Here is a 17,181-nt window from a genome sequence, read left to right on the forward strand (position 1 = left end):
CTGTGCCCTCACTCTTCTGGTCCTCACCCTGGAAACCTCTGCTCCCTCAGGATAACCCCCAGAAGCTGTGCACCCGAAGTCATTTCTTTCCCCAAAGGGAAATCTTCTGGAATGATCCTGGGGCGAAGGACTTTCCTCTGTCTCGCCTCCCAAGGGAGCCCTTGGGACCAGCCACTAGCTCACCTGAACAAAGACCGGGAACACCAGGACCTTGGGGGCCAGAGTGACGTAGGTTCCATAGCTTGAATGTGGGGTGTGCGGCCTCATGACCGGGCAGTTCTGGTAGTTGGCATGGCCCTTCACGGTCTGCACTGTCTTCATCAGCCGGGACTTCTTCCCCAGGCCTGTGTAGGACTTCCCTTTACTGGGACTGCCAGATTCTGCAGCACAGAAATGGGGGACCGTGATGCATTTCCGTGCGAAGGCAGCCCCTCTGCAGAAACAGCACACAGACGCGGCCAGCCCCTCACCACTTACTAAACGTGTGCCACGGGCCAGGCCCCCCGCCAGGTGCTGAACTCGGAAGGGGGCCTCAGGAGGGTCTCGGGCTGCAGGGAAATCCCTCACGCTCTGGTGGGAGGTACTGACCCATAAAGAAGCAACTCGGGGACTCAGAAGGAGCCGGGAACCACCAGCTGGTGGAGGCAGCAGTCCCCGCCTCCTGTCCAGAGCCCAAGTCAGACCTATCAGTTTGGCCTCATGCTTTTCAAAATCAGGAAATCTCTCACGTTTGAAAAATCAGAAGATCTGACCTCATCGGACTCACAGTCCCACACAGAACAATCAGTCAGCGGGCGGCCCTGGGTGTCAGACACGACGCCACCAGCCCCACGGCTCCCTCTGCGTGCCCCGTGCAGTTCACTGGTTCCCTCGCCTTCCAGGTCCCATGAACAGAGGGACTGGAGGTCCGGTGGTAGCGGAGACAGGGGGCTTTCCTAGGCTGTTTTGGAGTCTGCCCTCTATTAGCAGTGGGAGGTGGGGCAGCCTGGCTCACCTGTGTCAGTCTAAAATAAGGAGCGGTGCCTACTGGGCCAGTTCCCGGGAAGGAACCCTAGCTCCGAGGCCACGTGGCTGTGCCCAGATCCTGCTCCTCTGCTTACTAGCTTGGTGACCTTCAGCTACTCCCTTCGCCCCCTTAGAGTCTTGGTTTCCTCAACTGCAGTAGCAGAACCGAGTTCAGTGGGTTGCCATGAGAATTCAGTGAGATGCGCCAAGCAAAGCCCTAGAACATCTCCTTGAGACCTGCTACGAGCACAACAAAGGTCAGCTGCTAACTTATTGTGGCACTTGTTGTGGTGGCTCCTCTACTCGGAAGAGCAAGTGAATCGGGCGCCCCACAGAGTCTGAAAATCCCAGTCTCCACTGCCAGCCAGAGGCACTCTGGTCAGCCACCAACTCACGTATTATACTAATCAGGAAAAGGAGAGAGAGAGAGAGAAACGCTTCGGGGAAGAGAACAGAAGGCTGCACGGTAGGGGCTCCTCTTGAAGGTGGACACTGTTGGACACACCCCCGACACTGAACAAGAGATAGCGTGCAGGTCTTCGTCGGGTCCTGTCCACTGGGCAGAGGAGCAAAACACTGGGGTAGCTAAAAAGTCAGGGATTCTTGGGTGCAAGCAGGTGCATCGCATTCGTGCTCTGCAAATACCTGGATGGCCTTGGGAGGGGAGGGCTGCTGCCAGGTGGGCAATTGGCCCACATCCCAGGACCTAGGCCTCCTTCCACCCCAACCCCGAGTCCCGGCAGCCAGGGGGTGAACAGCTGGTCCAAGCCCAGCTACATCTCTGGGAAGCTCCCCACCAACGCGAGGTCCTGGCCTCAGAGGAAAAACTCAGCTCAGAAGATCTCACCCTTACTTCCTCCGCCCACCACATGCCCCTTCTCACCAAGCTGGGTGAGAAAAACAAGTCAGATCCCCATCACAAGTGACCACTGATCACAGCCATATCTTGGGGCAAGACTCAAACCACTTCCTGCCTCTTCAAGGAGTGGCTTAGAGAAGAGTAGAAAGAATGTGAGCCCCGGGGCTGGGGGAGGGAGCAGGGACAGAGGGACAGAGGGACAGATGGATGGAAGCAGTTCCACAGCCCCTCCTCTGATCTGGCCCCTGACCCCAGCCCCGGAAGAGGGGTGTCTGCTGCCAGGCCCTCTCCCCTTTGCTGAAAGAACCCATCCTGGGTCTCCAGACCTGCCCTGGATTTCAGCTGGACAAGACACATGAACATGAGCACTGGCACCCCCAGACTCCGGCTATGTAACCCTGAACAGGTGCCTTCCCGCTCTGAGCCAGAGTTTTCCCCACTGCTCCGTGGAGACAACACACAGTGCCACCTTGTCTGCCCCGGGGCTCTCACCGCAGGCCTGAAGGGAAGGGGCTTACAGGAGTGGAGTGAATAAGGAATTACCACAAACCCCAGCTAACAGACCATCCACCCAGCAGGGCCGGTGTGAGGACAGGGCTGCTGGGGCTCAAACCATACCGTGAGCGAGGTCACAGGGTCCAGCTGAAACTAAATAGTCTAACTGAACATGACCAAGCCTAGGCCAGAGAAGGCAAAACCACACAGGACTGACAAGTGAGGGGCTGAGGCAAAACAGACCAAAATTAAAGGGCACCATTTGCCGAAGCCAAAATCTAGGGCCTGTGCATTCAGTGTCAGACTTGGACAAGAATCCCCATCTTCCCTTCCCCTAGCCCAGCGGCACGGGGCTGTCGCAGCATCTACGCCTTGGGCCGACAGAGCCATAAATAAGTTGTATGACATACCTGTGCCTTCAGGTGGGAAAAGTGTGCTTAACCCCATTTTATAGACCAGACAACTGAGGCCTAGACTGGCTGGGTGACCTGCCCAAGGACACTCAACCAGTGTAGGGTATAAAACAAAATCGATCCAACCCATGCAGTGGTCACGCTTGAGAGCCCCATCTCTACACAGCCCTGGATAACTTGTGGGCAAGTGGCGTGGCTCTCCAAAACGAATTTTCTGCAAGTCCCTCTTTTTAAAACTAGCCCAGGTTGCAACCCGGATACTGAGCTCTGGCTTCCCACCTGCTACCTCTTAACATCTTCTGGTCCAAACCCCCATGTCACCCCCTTTTTGCTACAACACCTGCTCCACTGACCAAACACAGTAATTGCTCGGCTTTGCTCTGGCTCCCAAGGTGAGCCCTGGCAGCCATCCCAGTCTGGCACTAGAAAATCTGAGACTGGGCTCCTTCGCAGGGCAGGGGACAATGCTGAGGGTACCAGCAGCCCCAGGGAACATGCCAACTATAAGCAGCAGATGCCCGAGGCCTCAGAAGGGCACCAGACCCCAGTCAACTCTGGATGGCTCAACTTACCCCTCCCTGCCAGAGGCCAGGCGGCCCAGCCAGAGGAGGAAGCAGAAGTCAGCACTGCGGTGACAGCCCCAGACTCTGGAACCCCAAGTGTGTTTAAGGGAAGGTTCCGTTCCACCCCTTCCTCTGAACTCCAGGACTGGGAGCTATGAAGACTTGATCGCTGATAAAGAGCCAAGCTACACTTGCATACCAAGGAGAGCCATTACCAATGAAGAATAAACGAAGGAAAGTCAAGTTCTTTGTACAATGCCTTCAAAAAGCTACCACTGTTATTAACCCAGTCACATCTCCTTACTTGTCCCTCTCTCCACAGCTTAGATGACTGTGTCCTTGGTCCACTTAATACTATATACTCAGAGGGGAATCAAAACGTGGATCCAGGATGGGCGGGTTTCCGGAGGCATCTGTCAGGCCAAGAAGGGCTCAAACCCACTCCACTAGCCCACCAAACATGGCGCCCTCTCCAGCTCCGGGGCTCCACGACAGGCCTGCAAACCCCAGCAGCAACCAGCCAGGGTCATTTTCCTTCACTTGGTCACTTGGCTGAAGTTCTGAGTACCCGCTGCCTGCCACACCCCAGGCCCAGCACCGGATCCGCAGAGAGGAGCCAGCCTAGGCCCTGCCTTAATGAAGTCACCATTTAGCAGAGACACCCTGCTCTACCCTAATGCGCTGACTAAAAGCTTTTTAAGAACTCAGTGTTGAATAACTATCAGACTCCTCTCCCAGAAGGAACACAGATACATTGCCAAAAGACCAGGCTCATCCATCCAAATGGCCTACCCTGGAGAGAATGAAGATGCCTTCCATCAGCAGCTCTGAGCCTGATGGGAGCCCTTTTCCCCCCAAAGGCATAGGCGCTCTTCCAAGTATCCGCTCGAAGCCAGCATCGACTTCACACTACGGATGGGGAGGATGGCAAGGAAGCGAGCCTGCTAGCGGCTGGGAAAAGGCCCCTCTCAAGGAAGGAAGTCCCCAGGCATTCTGTAGGCACTGGAGATGGGGCTCGAGCATGGGACCACCAGGCAAGGCTGGTGGCTGCCTTCCAGATACCAGCTGGACTTGAGTCGGCTGGACCCCGCCAGGCACGTGGAGGGCCTTCTGGAATGCCCCACAAGTTCCAGCAACCAAGACTGGAATCTCGGGCATCCTGGGAGGAGGCCCTGGTTTTAGGCTCAGCTTTTCTCCCTGGCTCTTAAAACATAGGGCTAGGATTCAAAGGCCAAAGGAGAAGACCCAGTCCAGAGACACCCTTGCAGATTGAAGATAACTATGTTCTGTGTAGCCTCCCTCGGTGGACACGCTCTTGCTCACAGCCTGCCTCTCCTTTACCCCTCCTGACAACTCTCTGAGGTGGGAACTCTCAGCCCCATTTTATAGACAAACTGAGGCTCAGTGAGGGGACAAGGATTGTTCACCATCACGCAGCTCCGATTTGAGCCCTCCACATCCCTCTTCTGGGTGGGCCTGACCGGGTGGCCTATGGCACCTAACACGTTTTTGTTTCCCAGTAAAATGGAATGAGTCCCAATCGAATGCCGGAATCCTGAACACCATTCCTAGACTGCTGTGGGAAGGTTCCTTCTTCCTTCTCAGTTCAGGCTCCAAGGAGGAGAGACACTGGTTCAGGGAGGGAGAACAGGCATGGAGAGGAAAGAGAGTCTGTGTCAATGCGCTGGGGATCCTGACAGCTGAGCTCACATCTCTCTGGGGCTTGGCGGGGACGGCAGCAGAGGACAGACCCACCTTCGGGGATGGCGTCCTCCTGGTACACAGGCCTCAGCAGCTGCAAAAGAAGACAAGATTCACCTCAGCTCCAGGAATGGGGAGGGATAACCAGGCAGGAAGGGAGCACCTCAGGACACCAAACCCAGCCACCCAGGCTAAGGAGCAGAAGGCAGTGCTCGGAGGGATTACACAATCCAGAATCTTCTAGAATGTTAGAGTTGAACAGTGCCTTAACATTCATCTAGTGTAACCCCTAGGTGCTGTCCCAACTTTCTTGATGGCGGCTTGTTCCAAAGTGCATTCTGGGGATCCAAAGTGCATTCCGGGGATCCGTGGCACTGTGGGACCCTACCAGCCCGGCCATGAAGGGGGCACTGTCGAGGGAGTTGGGGAAATGCTGGCTTAAACCACCCTCTGCCATAAGACACCCTCAGAGCCTCGAGAAGGCTACTATGCACTGGGAATCTCCCAGAAGAGGAGGAGAGTTTGGGGCATTCCTCAAACTTATTTGACCTCGGGACACTTCTTCCCCAGAGTATCCCATGGGAGTAACGTTTTGGTGCATGTATTCCTTGACCCACGGTCCGTCATGTCCGTCAGTGTTCCCACCCGTGACAGGGGTCGCATCCCTCTCACCACAGCCCACTCCCCTCTGTAGACAAAGCACAGACCGGGAGGAAGCTCTTCCTCCTTTTGAGGTGAAGTCTTCCTCCCTGTGACATCCCGTGGGCCTGGAGCTGTGCCCTGGGCCGCAGAGACCCATCTGCTCTCTCTCCCCAAAGCAGTCAAAGCTAACACATACCTGGCCTCCTCCCTGAACCCTTCCAGCCCCGTGCAGGCTCCTCCCTACGCAGCTTTGTGCGAGGCCGGGGACCCACACCCTTCACCTTCCTCCAGCCCGCTGTCCATACCTGGCTCCCCGGGTTCAGCGGGGCCAGGATGATGTAGTTGGGGTCAGTGGAGGCGGTGGCACGGGACAGCGCGGGCAGGGTGTGCTGGCCCCCGCGCTTGGCCACCTCTGTGTAGCGTTCCCAGCCCCCGAGGAGCAGCCCGTCGGAGCTGTCACACACCAGGTGGCAGCTGTGGCGCTGCTCGGGCCGTGCCTGGGCCCCATGGGTGCAGTTCTTCTCCCGCTTGTTGGGGGGTGACTGGAGGTCATGCGTCGACTTGCAGGAGGCCCGCCGCAGGACCCCGCCGTCTGGCCCGGGCTTGACCTGGGGGACCATGCGCCACACGAGCAGAATGATCTCACTGGGACAGCTCCTGCAGTTGGGGGGGGGGGGGGGACACCAGGATGTTGAGTTTGGGCCAAGTCAGCCAGGGCAGGGGCCTACAGGGCAGAGCAGAGGGGTGGGGAAGGGGAGAGAACCCCCAGTGGGTGGGCAGGAAGGGAGGTAAGGGGCCGTCTCAAGCTGAGACAGCAGACGTGTCCCTCACTTAACCAGTCAAGACTAGCTGACTGGCAGTGGCTGAGAAGGACCTCAAGGCCAAGGCCAGGTTAAACAAGAGTACCAAACTCAACTAGTGATGTGGGCCACGGGCAGAGTCTAAGCAAGGAGGAGTAAGCCAGCTACCTCCGTGCAACCCCACGGCCCAGTCATTCTAGAAGTATACCTAAAATGGTCATGAGAGTTTCACCCCAGCGGGTCGAAACTTAGGGGACCCAAACATTCTAAAGAATAATTTTTCAAGTATGCACTTGAAACATTTGCAACATCTACCCGCCCTTTAAAAACAACGGGATGAGCTCTGAAGTCACAGAAATAATGAGGTAGAGTAGAAAGTGTGGCCCCGGGAGCCGCGACGGGAACCGCAGGATCCACAGGACCCACGTGAGAATGTCTTGCCCACTATCTGCTCTGGGATGCAGAAGTGCTCGCAGCCTGCCCCTCCCATTTGCAGGCTGAGACACGGGTTCCCTGCAGAGCAGAGTGAATTGCTCACAGCTGTGTGAAGGAGGGGAGGGTGAGGCTTTGTGCCCGGGGCTGGGGGTAGGCATGCCATTAGCCTGAGGCCCGAAGCACCCCCCCCCCCCCCCCCCCGCCCCTGTCACCGGATCTCATGGGCCAGCTCCACGCATTTCCAGTGCTCCACAGGCCTCTCGTTGAGCTGCAGCACCGTGTCCAGCTGCTGCAGGCCTGCCCGCTCCGCTGGACCTCCTGCGGGGACAGAGAAAGGCCACCCAAGGGTTCCAATGGGCCTAGAGTCAAGGCTTCCATAGTGACCTCACCACGGGGCAGATTGGACCTCTCCATTTCCTCAGCTGTGAAATGCCAACCTTGGTGGCTCTCAGGGGCCTTGGAGGAAGGCACCCCTTTGCCCTCTCATCTGCTTTGCCTGTTCTTCAGCTGTCCACCCTTCCAGCCTGGTCCTGCCTCGGTCTCCCCAGGGCCTCCCGTTCCCCTGGAGAACCCTTTCTTGTTGCCCCACACTTCATTCATTCCTTCAACACTGTTCACTGAGCACCAGTCCTGAGCCCGTCCGCATGCAGGCACGGGGGCGGGGGGGGGGGGGGGCGGGGGACACCCCGATCACCAAGCTCTGACTTTTCCTCCATAATAAGGAGAAGTCTTTGTGAAAAATAGCAGACGGAATGCCGATTTTTAAGTGCTAATCAGGCTGGGAATAGAATAAAATACCAATTCCCAATTAAGTCCATAAATGACTCTCATTTTCCCATGCAGCCCTTACTAAAAATGTAGGTTTAGTTCCCATTTAATGTGATTGGGAAACAAAACATAAAACTCTATTTTCATTTTGATAAAAAGAAAAAAAATGTGGATATATTTTCATAAACCTCAGTTTCATCTGTGATCATTTAAAAATATTATTCTTTTGTTTTGGAAAACCAGGACACCCCTCCAGTTTGGGGCTCCCCTTTCATATCTCACACGAAGTCAGGCACGTGGCGGGCAAGCGGGGCTGGCATCTGCTGAGACACTCACTTACCGGAATCCACAGCCTGGACTCGAACCGGAGAATCACAGCAGATGGTGAAGCCGAAGCCGTCCTTCCCCCTCGGGATGGTGATCTAGGACACAGCCCTGCTGTTACTCCCAGAAGCCACAAGGCTGCTGCCTCTGCTCCAAGGTCGGGAAGCCCACAGGCCCTGCCCGGACCCACCCTCCTTTCCAAGGGAGCTGGAGCCAAGGAGGCTGGTCAGCCCTTGTCCCCATCCTGGCCCAGGCATCCTAAGCACTGGGTTGTGGGCCAAGCAGGAAGACTGGGAGCTCAGGAGGTAAATCCAGGCTGAGGCAGAAGGGTCCAGGATAGACAGAGCCTTGGCGGGGCAAACCTCAACTTCCTCAGACCCTGTAGACATATGGCCCAGTCCAAAGAGCCCCCTGGACCTACCCACCTCCACCTTTCCCATGACCCACTGCCTCCTTGGTCCCTTCCTTCTTTCCCCCAAGGGATCACAGAGTATCAGCCCAGGGCTGGCCCTGCGCTGAGGTCCCAGGGACAAAACCCATCTGGGTGCTGCCCTCCCGGAGCACAGGGGAGGGAAGACGGGGATGCACATACAACCTCAGGACAAGGGTCAGGGAACAAGTGCTAGGTTCTTGCGGCAGTCCATTGCTGGGGCCTCAAGGCATCCAGTGAGGGAGGACTCTCAGGGGAGGGGGCAGGTAAGGGCACAGACAGGCCCCCGGTGGAATCTGAACTAGCCACCGACCTTGCGGTGTCTGATGCACGGCAGATCCGCAACCCTACTTCCAGAAATTCCCTGAAAGGGCCCTACCACCTGGATCTCCTTTCCAAGTAACACGCAATTATCGAGCTCCTACGCATGCATGCCAGGTTCTGCTGAGGTATGGAGGCACAAGGTCTTGATCTCTGGCTCCTAGAGGGCCACAAGAATCTGCAGCTCTCTCCGAGGCAAAGGATGCGACATGCACTGGAGCAAAGTAGGAGAACTGAGCTGGGAACAGTTGTTCGTGTCTGACTTTGGATGGCAGGCTTGGAAACGAGCAAGTGCTTCGCGAGGACAGTCCTACACTGTCCCACCAGCAGCAGGAAACGGCAGGGCACAGTGCCGTCTGCTGGCTCAGTTCAGTTCAGCCTTGCTACCCTGGCCCTCTGTACACTGCCTTTCAGGCTGTGGGTGGGGTACAGAAGGCCTAGACCCCACTTGCCCGATGAAGGATTCTAGGCTACTCAGAGCAGGTGTATGAGAACGACAGACCTAGGGGAGGGAAAGTCAGAAGAAGGGTTCACTGGGGTCCCAAGAGACTCCATAGGAGAAGTGGACACAGAGGGGACCCTGGTGAGGCATGAGGGAGGGTGTCCCAGGCAGGTGGAAGAAGAAGCCAGCTCAGCAAGCTGGAAAAGGTCAAGGGCCATTGGCCTTGTCAGGAGACTCCTGTCTCCTTCCTTTAGAGGTTGTCTTCAAGGCTGGGTGCCTGGCATTCACCTACCAGTTGTCCCAGAGGCCAGGCATGAGGAAGGGGAGGGCCGGGGGATGCAGGGTGACCAAGGCCCTCAGAGGCTGTCGGGGAGGCCCCTGAGGCCCTGCTTCCCACCAGCCCTGGGCCTGGATTCAAAGCAAGTTTGTAAAACAGGAAATCTGACAGACAAGGGGAAGGGGGAGGGGGCAGGAAAATACCCTGTTCCCATAAGAATTCTGGGAAAACATGCGGCTAAGACAGGAAGAGAAAAAAATGGAAAGAAAGAAAGAAAAACAAACTGTGGAGTGACTGTGGAAAGCCCAGGCTGAGGCTGAGGGAAGCTGTCAGGAGCCCGGTCCACTCCATGTGACCAGGGAGGACTTCATGGGACCTCTCAACCCACCCTTAGTCCAGGCAGAAGCTGGGACTCCAGAGACATACTAGACCTTTCCCTGTCCTACCCCAGCAGGGGCCACAGCCCGCCTGCCTGGGGTGCCGGCTCTGCAAACAGGCCCTAGAGCCCATGGGCTCAGTGCTAGCAGTTTGGATACTGGCCCACAGAGTTGAATCTGGAGAGAAGAGATGTGCTCCCACAAAACAGCCTCCCCCTCCTACACCCTGGTCCCCTTGTCCAGGCAGGACTGTGGGCTCGAGCCCCCTCTGCCTTCCGAGGCACCAGCCTCAGTAAGAACTAGCCCAGACAATGGTCCAGGTCAGCTGGTGGCTGGGAAGGAAGGGAAGAGGAAAGGGTGCCAAGAAGCAAGCTCCCCTTCTGGCTCCATGTGAGGGGTGGGACCACATAAAGGAAGGAGATGACACTCTGTCCCTCACAGCACTCACTGCGCTGAGAGGAGAGTGCCCAAAGAACTGGACCATCGCTGCCGCCCTGAGTGGAATGCAGGACAGGTTTTAATATGCCCATTTCACAGAGAAGAAAGCCGAGGCCTGAGCAGAGGAAGTGGCAGCCCCCAGCTCTCAGTGACCCGGGGCGTCAGCATCAGGAGGTGAGGGAAGCAGCCCGGCCCAGACTCTGGGACCTCAGCAGCTCCTGGCAGAGGCCGTCCTTCCTGGGGGTGGTCCCTGCTCTTTCCTGTCCAGGGCAGGGACGGTCACTGCTCCCAGATCTCACCCAGGCCGGTACCTCACCTCTGCTCTCATGCCTGCTTTCTGCTCCTCTCTCACACCCAGGCTTCCATCCCCCTCCCTACCAGAGCCTGTCCTATATGTATTTCCCAGACCCTGCACCAGGCACTTTTTGCACAGTGTTCCATGTCCCTCACAGCACCCTGGCTGGGCACCACCATCCCTTCTCTTCTGACGAGGATACTGAGGCTCAAAGAGATCTAGTGACGAGCTTAAGGGCACAGCTCAAGAAGGCCCAAAAGCCGCTCAAAACCCAGGGCAGGTTCCTAGACTAGGATCTGTCTTGAACTTCAGCCCCAGGCCCCGCCCGTACCCATGCCTGGCGGCCCACAGGCCCAAGGTGACCAAACATTTCCCCACCTCCCAAACAGTGCCCTCCACCCCATCCCCCTACACCCAGCTGCTGATGTCCTGGGAGCTGTTCTGCCAGGCTCCACGGGGGCGGGGAGCACAGGCAGGGCCCTGAGGGCTAGGGAGGATGCCAGGGAGAACAGGTGGGGTCCCAGGGCCCCAGGGTCCAATGGCAGCAAGCCGCAGTGCAGGCGGCCACTCTGGGCAACTCCCTAGGACCTAGGGCTGCCTGCTTGCAGGAGTCACGACCCACCTTCCAGTCTGGCTATTACAATACACAGAGGGGTTTCTTCATACTTTTAAAATCAGAACCATTCCTGAGCTCCCATCAGCTTGGACAGTCCCCAAGTCTGGGCATCCCTTGCCTATAGCCTCCCTGACCCCCTTCTTTATTTATAAGAAAAAGTGCCCAGCACAGTTCCAGAAAAGCCTTGAAGCCAAGGGATGGTCACTCCCAACCCACCCCACATCCCAGCACGGGAGGCTGAGAGCCCCCTCTGTGAGGACGGGCTCTGGAGCCGAGGGCTCCAGGCATCACAGCTACTGAGGAGGAAGTCATGTGTACACACACACACGCAGAAACACCACATCTCACATGTACGTGCACAGCAGCAAACGTGGGAACACATAATCCCACACAAACGGTGCAGGACAAGGCATTCCTGTCCCATCCAGCGGAGAGAAAGTTCATGGAAGTATAAAGTTAGGAAAAACACAAAACCCAGCTGCTCAGCCATTTCCAATCTCAGGCTTGAGATGCTTGTTTTAAAACCCACACTGCCCCCAGATAAAAAATAACAGAAAATCAACTAGATAATCTCCCCAAGGACACCACCATGTCCACGGTTAGGATGAGGCCGGGCGGGGCCTGGGCCCCCCTAGAGAGAGGCCGTGGGTAAAGGGTGGACCTCAGGACCCACTCCCACCTCTAGCCTCCCCCCCCAGCTTGCAGTTAACCTACAAGGAGCAGGAAAGAAGCAAGGAAGGCCTCATGGGGAGAGAAGGCCTGCTCAGGCGAGCCCCCACCCTGACCCCCCCGGGCACCCCCGGGTGCCCCCAGAGGGCCGAGCACCCACCTGTCGGTAGCGGCGCTCCGAGCACACCTTGCAGAGCCCACTGAGGCGGCTCATGGCTGCAGGTCCCGCCTCGGCTGCCGCCCCATGAAACCCCAGCTCTCCCCCGGCAGTGGGAGCCCACACTGCGCCCCGTCAGCCTGGCATGACCGCCCTGGGAAGCCCGCCCCGCAGAAGAATGGCAGGAAATCACCTCTCACCTCCCCAGGCCCTGTCTGTGCTGTGTGCCTCTGCACGATAAGCACGAAGGCTTCCTGAAACCTCAGAATGACAAGGAAGAGGCAGAGTTTTATATTAAAATTCCTGTCAACTAGTTAGTATTCCCCCGGCCCCTGGCGGGGAGAGGGCGCCTTTGTTCTGGCTGCATTCTCCGCCGTGGGCCACTTTGTGATTCCAGTGTTCTCACAAACACCCCTGGCTGGAAGAGAACCCAGGCAGAAAACACGGCCCCCTCTAGAACAGCACCACCTCCCCCTGCAAATCCCAGCATCCGCCGGGAGCAAATCCAGGGGACAAAAACCGTCTGAAGAATCCACGGATGCCTTAGGGGGTCGCACTCACAGACATCCCATCTCAAAACGGAGATCATAAAACTCGTGGGGTCTGAGGAACAGCCTGCCATTCACAAGGTACTTAAAAGTCAGTTTCCTTGGCCATGCAGCAGCCATCTGATTAGGCATTTGATGACATGTAGACCTTAAAGGCCCATCAAAGAGGGAATTCCAATCACCATCTACCCATCAGAAGCTGGGGACCACGGTGGTTAAGGTCACACAGCAGGGTACAGTGGAGCTGGGACCAGAGCCCCAGTCTTGTTCCCTGCCTCGTAGAGCAGTTCCTGGTGAGCCCAGCACCCCTGTACCCACCTCACCGTCCCTGGGGAAACCCACCCAGCCACTCGTGTCCTTGGGGCCACAGAGTGTCCCTCAATACAGCCCAGCTTTGGTTGCTGTGACAGTGGGCAGGTCATGCAGGTTTCTGGGCCTCCCTCTGCCCATGTGCACAATGGGGAAGTTGAGCAAGGAACCTCGGGAGGTTCTCCCCCAGCCCGACCAAGCCTCTGACAAGCACTCCCACTGTGCTGGGTCCTATGGACATCTCCAAGTGTGCAAGCCCAGGAAGATCAAACGGGCCTCAGAACAACATGCCCATAAGTCCGGGTCTGTGTGCAGATCCAGAATGAAGCCACCTGGAAACTAGTGGTGTTGATGTCCATGTCATGTCACATCATACCCAAAAATCACCAGTAATGCTCTCTGGTCGCTGTCCTCCCTGTGCTCGGTAAGTAGGGAGAGAGAGAGAGCAAGGTCTTTGTAGGTCCTCCAGTGAAGCTAGAAGGTTCTTTAAAAGATGTATTTCTTGGGCATGTGGGTGGCTCAGTGGGTTGAGCCTCTGCCTTCGGCTCGGGTTGTGATCTCAGGGTCCTGGGATCGAGTCCTGCATCAGGCTCTCTGCTTGGCAGGGAGCCTGCTTCCTCCTCTCTCTCTCTGCCTGTCTCTCTGCCTACTTGTGATCTCTGTCTGTTGACTAAATAAATAAAATCTTTATTAAAAAAATTAAAATAGGGGCACTGGGTGGCTCAGTGGGTTAAGCTTCTGCCTTCAGCTCAGGTCATGATCCCAGAGTCCTGGGATCGAGTCCCACATCGGGCTCTCTGCTCAGCAGGGAGTCTGCTTCCCTTCCTCTCTCTCTGCCTGCCTCTCTGCCTACTGCTGATCTCTGTCTGTCAAATAAATAAAAATCTTTAAAAAAATAAAAATAAAAGATGTATTTCTTCATTTGAGAGAGAGAGAGGGGGGCGCATGTGTTTGCAAGCAGACAGAGGGCAACAGAGAGAGAGAATCTCAACCTGGTTCCACGCTGCAGGTGGAGCCCGATGTGGGACTTGATTCCATGACCCCAAGATCATGACCTGAGCCGAAATCAAGAGTTCGACGCTTAACCCACTGAGCCACCCAGGCGCCCTTGAAGCGAGAAGGTTTTAAGCTTCTAATGAAGTCACAGAATACAGTAACGAGCAAGTTATTTTAATAACTTAATAACCATGCTGTCCAACAAGGTAGTGACTAGACACACATGCAAGGTAAATTGAATTCATTCAAGTGGAATAAAATGAAAAAGTCAGGCCCTCAGTCACACCAGCCACATCTGAAGGGCTCAGTGGCCACGGTGGCTAGTGGCAGTCACACTGCCCAGGGCGGGCCCCGCTGACTTGCTCACAGCTATACCCCCTCGCCCAGCACAGGGTCTGGTCCAGGAGAACGGTCAGTAAACACTGAGTGGGTGAGCGAATGAATGAACGGAGTAGATGAGAGGGAGGACACTTTGTAGGATATGCGACACCTCACGGAAGATATCATAGGGGAAATAGCACCGTCGCATCTTCCCAAGCAGACCTCATGCAGGAGGCGGTGTGGCTCAGGGCACTCAGGAGAGTGAGCTAACCTCTCTGAACCTGACCTCTGTGAGACAGGGAAGTAACGACTGCCACGGGGCGGCAGTGAGGGTTAAAGAGGGGACCAGCAGGACTTGGCACAGAGGTGTCTCAGTCACAGGGAGTTCGCTTCTCCCTCTCTTTGTTGTTAGAGAAAAGCAGGTCCCGCAAAGAGACAAAATGAACTTGGGGGAGTGCCCCCAAATCCCTCCATGAAGGTTCTTCTCTCGATTCAAAGCCCTAGCGGAGTAAGAACCATGGGTCTCAGGTTCCGACTCACAGCTGCTCCCTGACATCAAGCAGGCCTAAGCTGAGGGCGATTCGGCCACAGTGCAAGGGGAAGCAAGCGGTCCAAGGGGGCCTGGAGGGAAGGGGAGGCTTGGATTCAAGAGACTGAAAGTCAGAAAGATTCAGACTCTTCCATCTCCAGGGGCTGGGGCCCGGCTCTCTCCCCACCGCTGCCCTAACTATGAGTAACCTGAGAAAAGCATAAAAAATAATGCCTTAAAAATTCATGACTTGCTGAGTTTCTGAGCTCCAAGTGAACCTGGGTCTCGGGCACCAAATATAGTCCTGTTTAGGGATCTCCTGGGCCAAAGGATGGACCAGGAGCAAGTTAGAGTCCAGGGCATGGCCCAGGGCCTGTCAGTCCTGCCCGAGCCTGTCCCCACCTACCTTGAGTTTCTCCCCGTTCTCAGCGTCCCCACCTCCTGGCGTTCTCAGCAGCGGGTCTGGAAGATGACAGATCAGAGTCAGAAAATTTCTGTTGGCACATAAGAGTCCATTCCAGAGACCGCCCAGAGGACAAGGCCAGGGTGCCAGGCCCATGTGTCTGTCCAGATCACTGCCGGCCTCCAAGATGTGGGCGTGCTCGAGCTCAGGCTCAGCCGGGAATCCGGAGCCCGGTCTGTGTGTGAGAAGGACAGAACAGAAGGGAACCCAGAATCCAGGCAGGGCCCCCTTGCCCTACCTATCAAGGCGGACACCCCAAGGCCAGCAAGGCAACCTGGGGAGGATCCTGGTCACAGAGGAGCCATGCAGAAATCTCCTGAAACCCAGTTCTCCATAAGCTAGAGTGGAGGGAGCTGAACCACATAAGGTCAGGCCTCTAGTTCTCTCCTGGGAAAATCCAACCACAAAAACAAGGTATGGTGGGCAAATGCTGCCTGCAGCCTGCATTCCAGCAGGGGCTCGTGAGAAGCCCCTGGACCCCTGACTTGACTGCAGCCAGTGGTGACAGATGCCACAAAACACAGGGGCGGTGCCACTACTCAGGAAGGGAGAACGCAAGGGTGGAACAGCGTGTCCAGGCAGAAGCTGAAGTGATGTCCACGCACCTCTCCGGGGCCGCAGCCGCCGCCGGGCCACCTTCAGGTGCTTGGTCCGGCCCAGGTCTTCCCCCAGAAGGTAGTACCAGCCGCTGACTTCCTGTCACAAGGGAAGGCATGACATGCTCAGACAGAGGAGGCAGAGGCCCCAGGCCAGAATGCCACCAGTCCCCCCTCCCCCCCCAAAAAGCAGCACCTGGAGAGCCTCTGTCAGAAGCATCATCTCAGCAGAGACAGACACTCCAGCCGCGCTGGCCCAGAGGGAGCTGCCATCCCAACACCTCCAAGAAGCTCTCCCTGATGCTCCAGGCAGAGCTGGTCTTCCTCCCTGCTGAATCCCCACAGCCTCTTGTCCCTGGAGGACAACGGTCGACTTGCCTGCCTGCCTCCCCACTGGGCTGTGCAGAGGCTCTCTGATGGACCTAGCACTGTGCCTTGTATACAGTAGGAGCCCAGTGAATGTTGACAGAACAGAAGGGTGGCAGTGCAAGAAGGATGGAGAGGCCAGAAAGTAGGCATCTTGAGGCTCCTGAGCAGTCCCCATGGGGGGACTTCATTCCCCAGAGGGAATGAAGCCAGCGCTGCCGTCAAGAGAAGATATTGGGGACCTACGTGCAGGGTAAAGAGTCCTCAGCCACCTACCCCAGACTCCACTCCAGGACACAAAGTAGTAGGGCCACCACATCTCTCTGCCTCCCCTGCTCAAAAGCCTTCAGTTTGGGGTTGGGGGTGGGGAGTGCAGGGTTGGATAAGGAACTGGGTACCCAGAGGAAGGGTCTCAAGATTCCACAGTCCTCACTCAGCCAAAAGGAAAGCTCCACAGACGATGGTGCTGCTCACTCCCTCCCTGACACACTTGCTCAACCCGAAAACACGAGAGCCAATAGATGACGTTAAGAGGATGAGAACCCCTTAGCCCTCCTCCTCCAGGGCAAGCCCAGGAGGGCTCAGAACTCCAAGGGATCTGCCAGCATCCTGGTGTAGCAGACTCCAGGCCCAGAGCCCCCTGGAATGCTTTGAAGCTGCCTGACAACTGATCTCTGACAAGCACCAACCAAAGAAGAGGACCCAAAGCCTGGTCGGAGGAACAATCAACAGTGTTATTATTCAGGCGGTGAAGCAGGCAAGTCAGAAGCTCCACCCAAGGGCTTCCAGACAAAGAGCTCCACAAAGGGCTGGGCGTGCTAGCCCTGACCTTGATGGGATGATCCTTCCAGAAGCTTCCCTGGGGCTCACCTTGTCCGGAGTCAGGAGCGACTTCACCCCAAAGCTCATGCAGCCAATGAGTCCGCTCTGTCTAGGAGAATAACGGAGACTTGAGTCAGCACCTTCTTGAAGGGTTCTATCGGGAGACCAATTATTGCATGCAACATACATCTGCCTGATTCCCTG

The 17,181-nt window shown here is 56.5% G+C and overlaps 1 protein-coding gene across 6 annotated transcripts in view; it reads right to left on the bottom strand.

Annotated features, from left to right (window-relative positions):
* The window catches only part of RGS3 (regulator of G protein signaling 3), a 129,997-nt gene that overhangs the window by 73,443 nt on the left and 39,373 nt on the right, over window positions 1–17,181 (bottom strand). For 3 of the 6 annotated variants that reach the window (XM_046021748.1, XM_046021749.1, XM_046021754.1), the window contains 8 exons: window positions 17,026–17,086; window positions 15,799–15,889; window positions 15,137–15,192; window positions 8,022–8,103; window positions 7,126–7,231; window positions 5,984–6,335; window positions 5,091–5,130; window positions 184–380 (listed from right to left, as the gene is read on the bottom strand). In XM_046021748.1, the coding sequence (XP_045877704.1) occupies window positions 184–380; window positions 5,091–5,130; window positions 5,984–6,335; window positions 7,126–7,231; window positions 8,022–8,103; window positions 15,137–15,192; window positions 15,799–15,889; window positions 17,026–17,086 (985 nt within the window). Of the gene's footprint in view, window positions 1–183; window positions 381–5,090; window positions 5,131–5,983; window positions 6,336–7,125; window positions 7,232–8,021; window positions 8,104–12,030; window positions 12,135–15,136; window positions 15,193–15,798; window positions 15,890–17,025; window positions 17,087–17,181 lie in introns of those variants that run through there. The other 3 variants (XM_046021751.1, XM_046021758.1, XM_046021750.1) reach the window with 2 other exon arrangements.

This window comes from Meles meles, chromosome 11 (genome assembly GCF_922984935.1).
Source record: "Meles meles chromosome 11, mMelMel3.1 paternal haplotype, whole genome shotgun sequence".
Lineage (NCBI taxonomy): Eukaryota > Metazoa > Chordata > Mammalia > Carnivora > Mustelidae > Meles > Meles meles.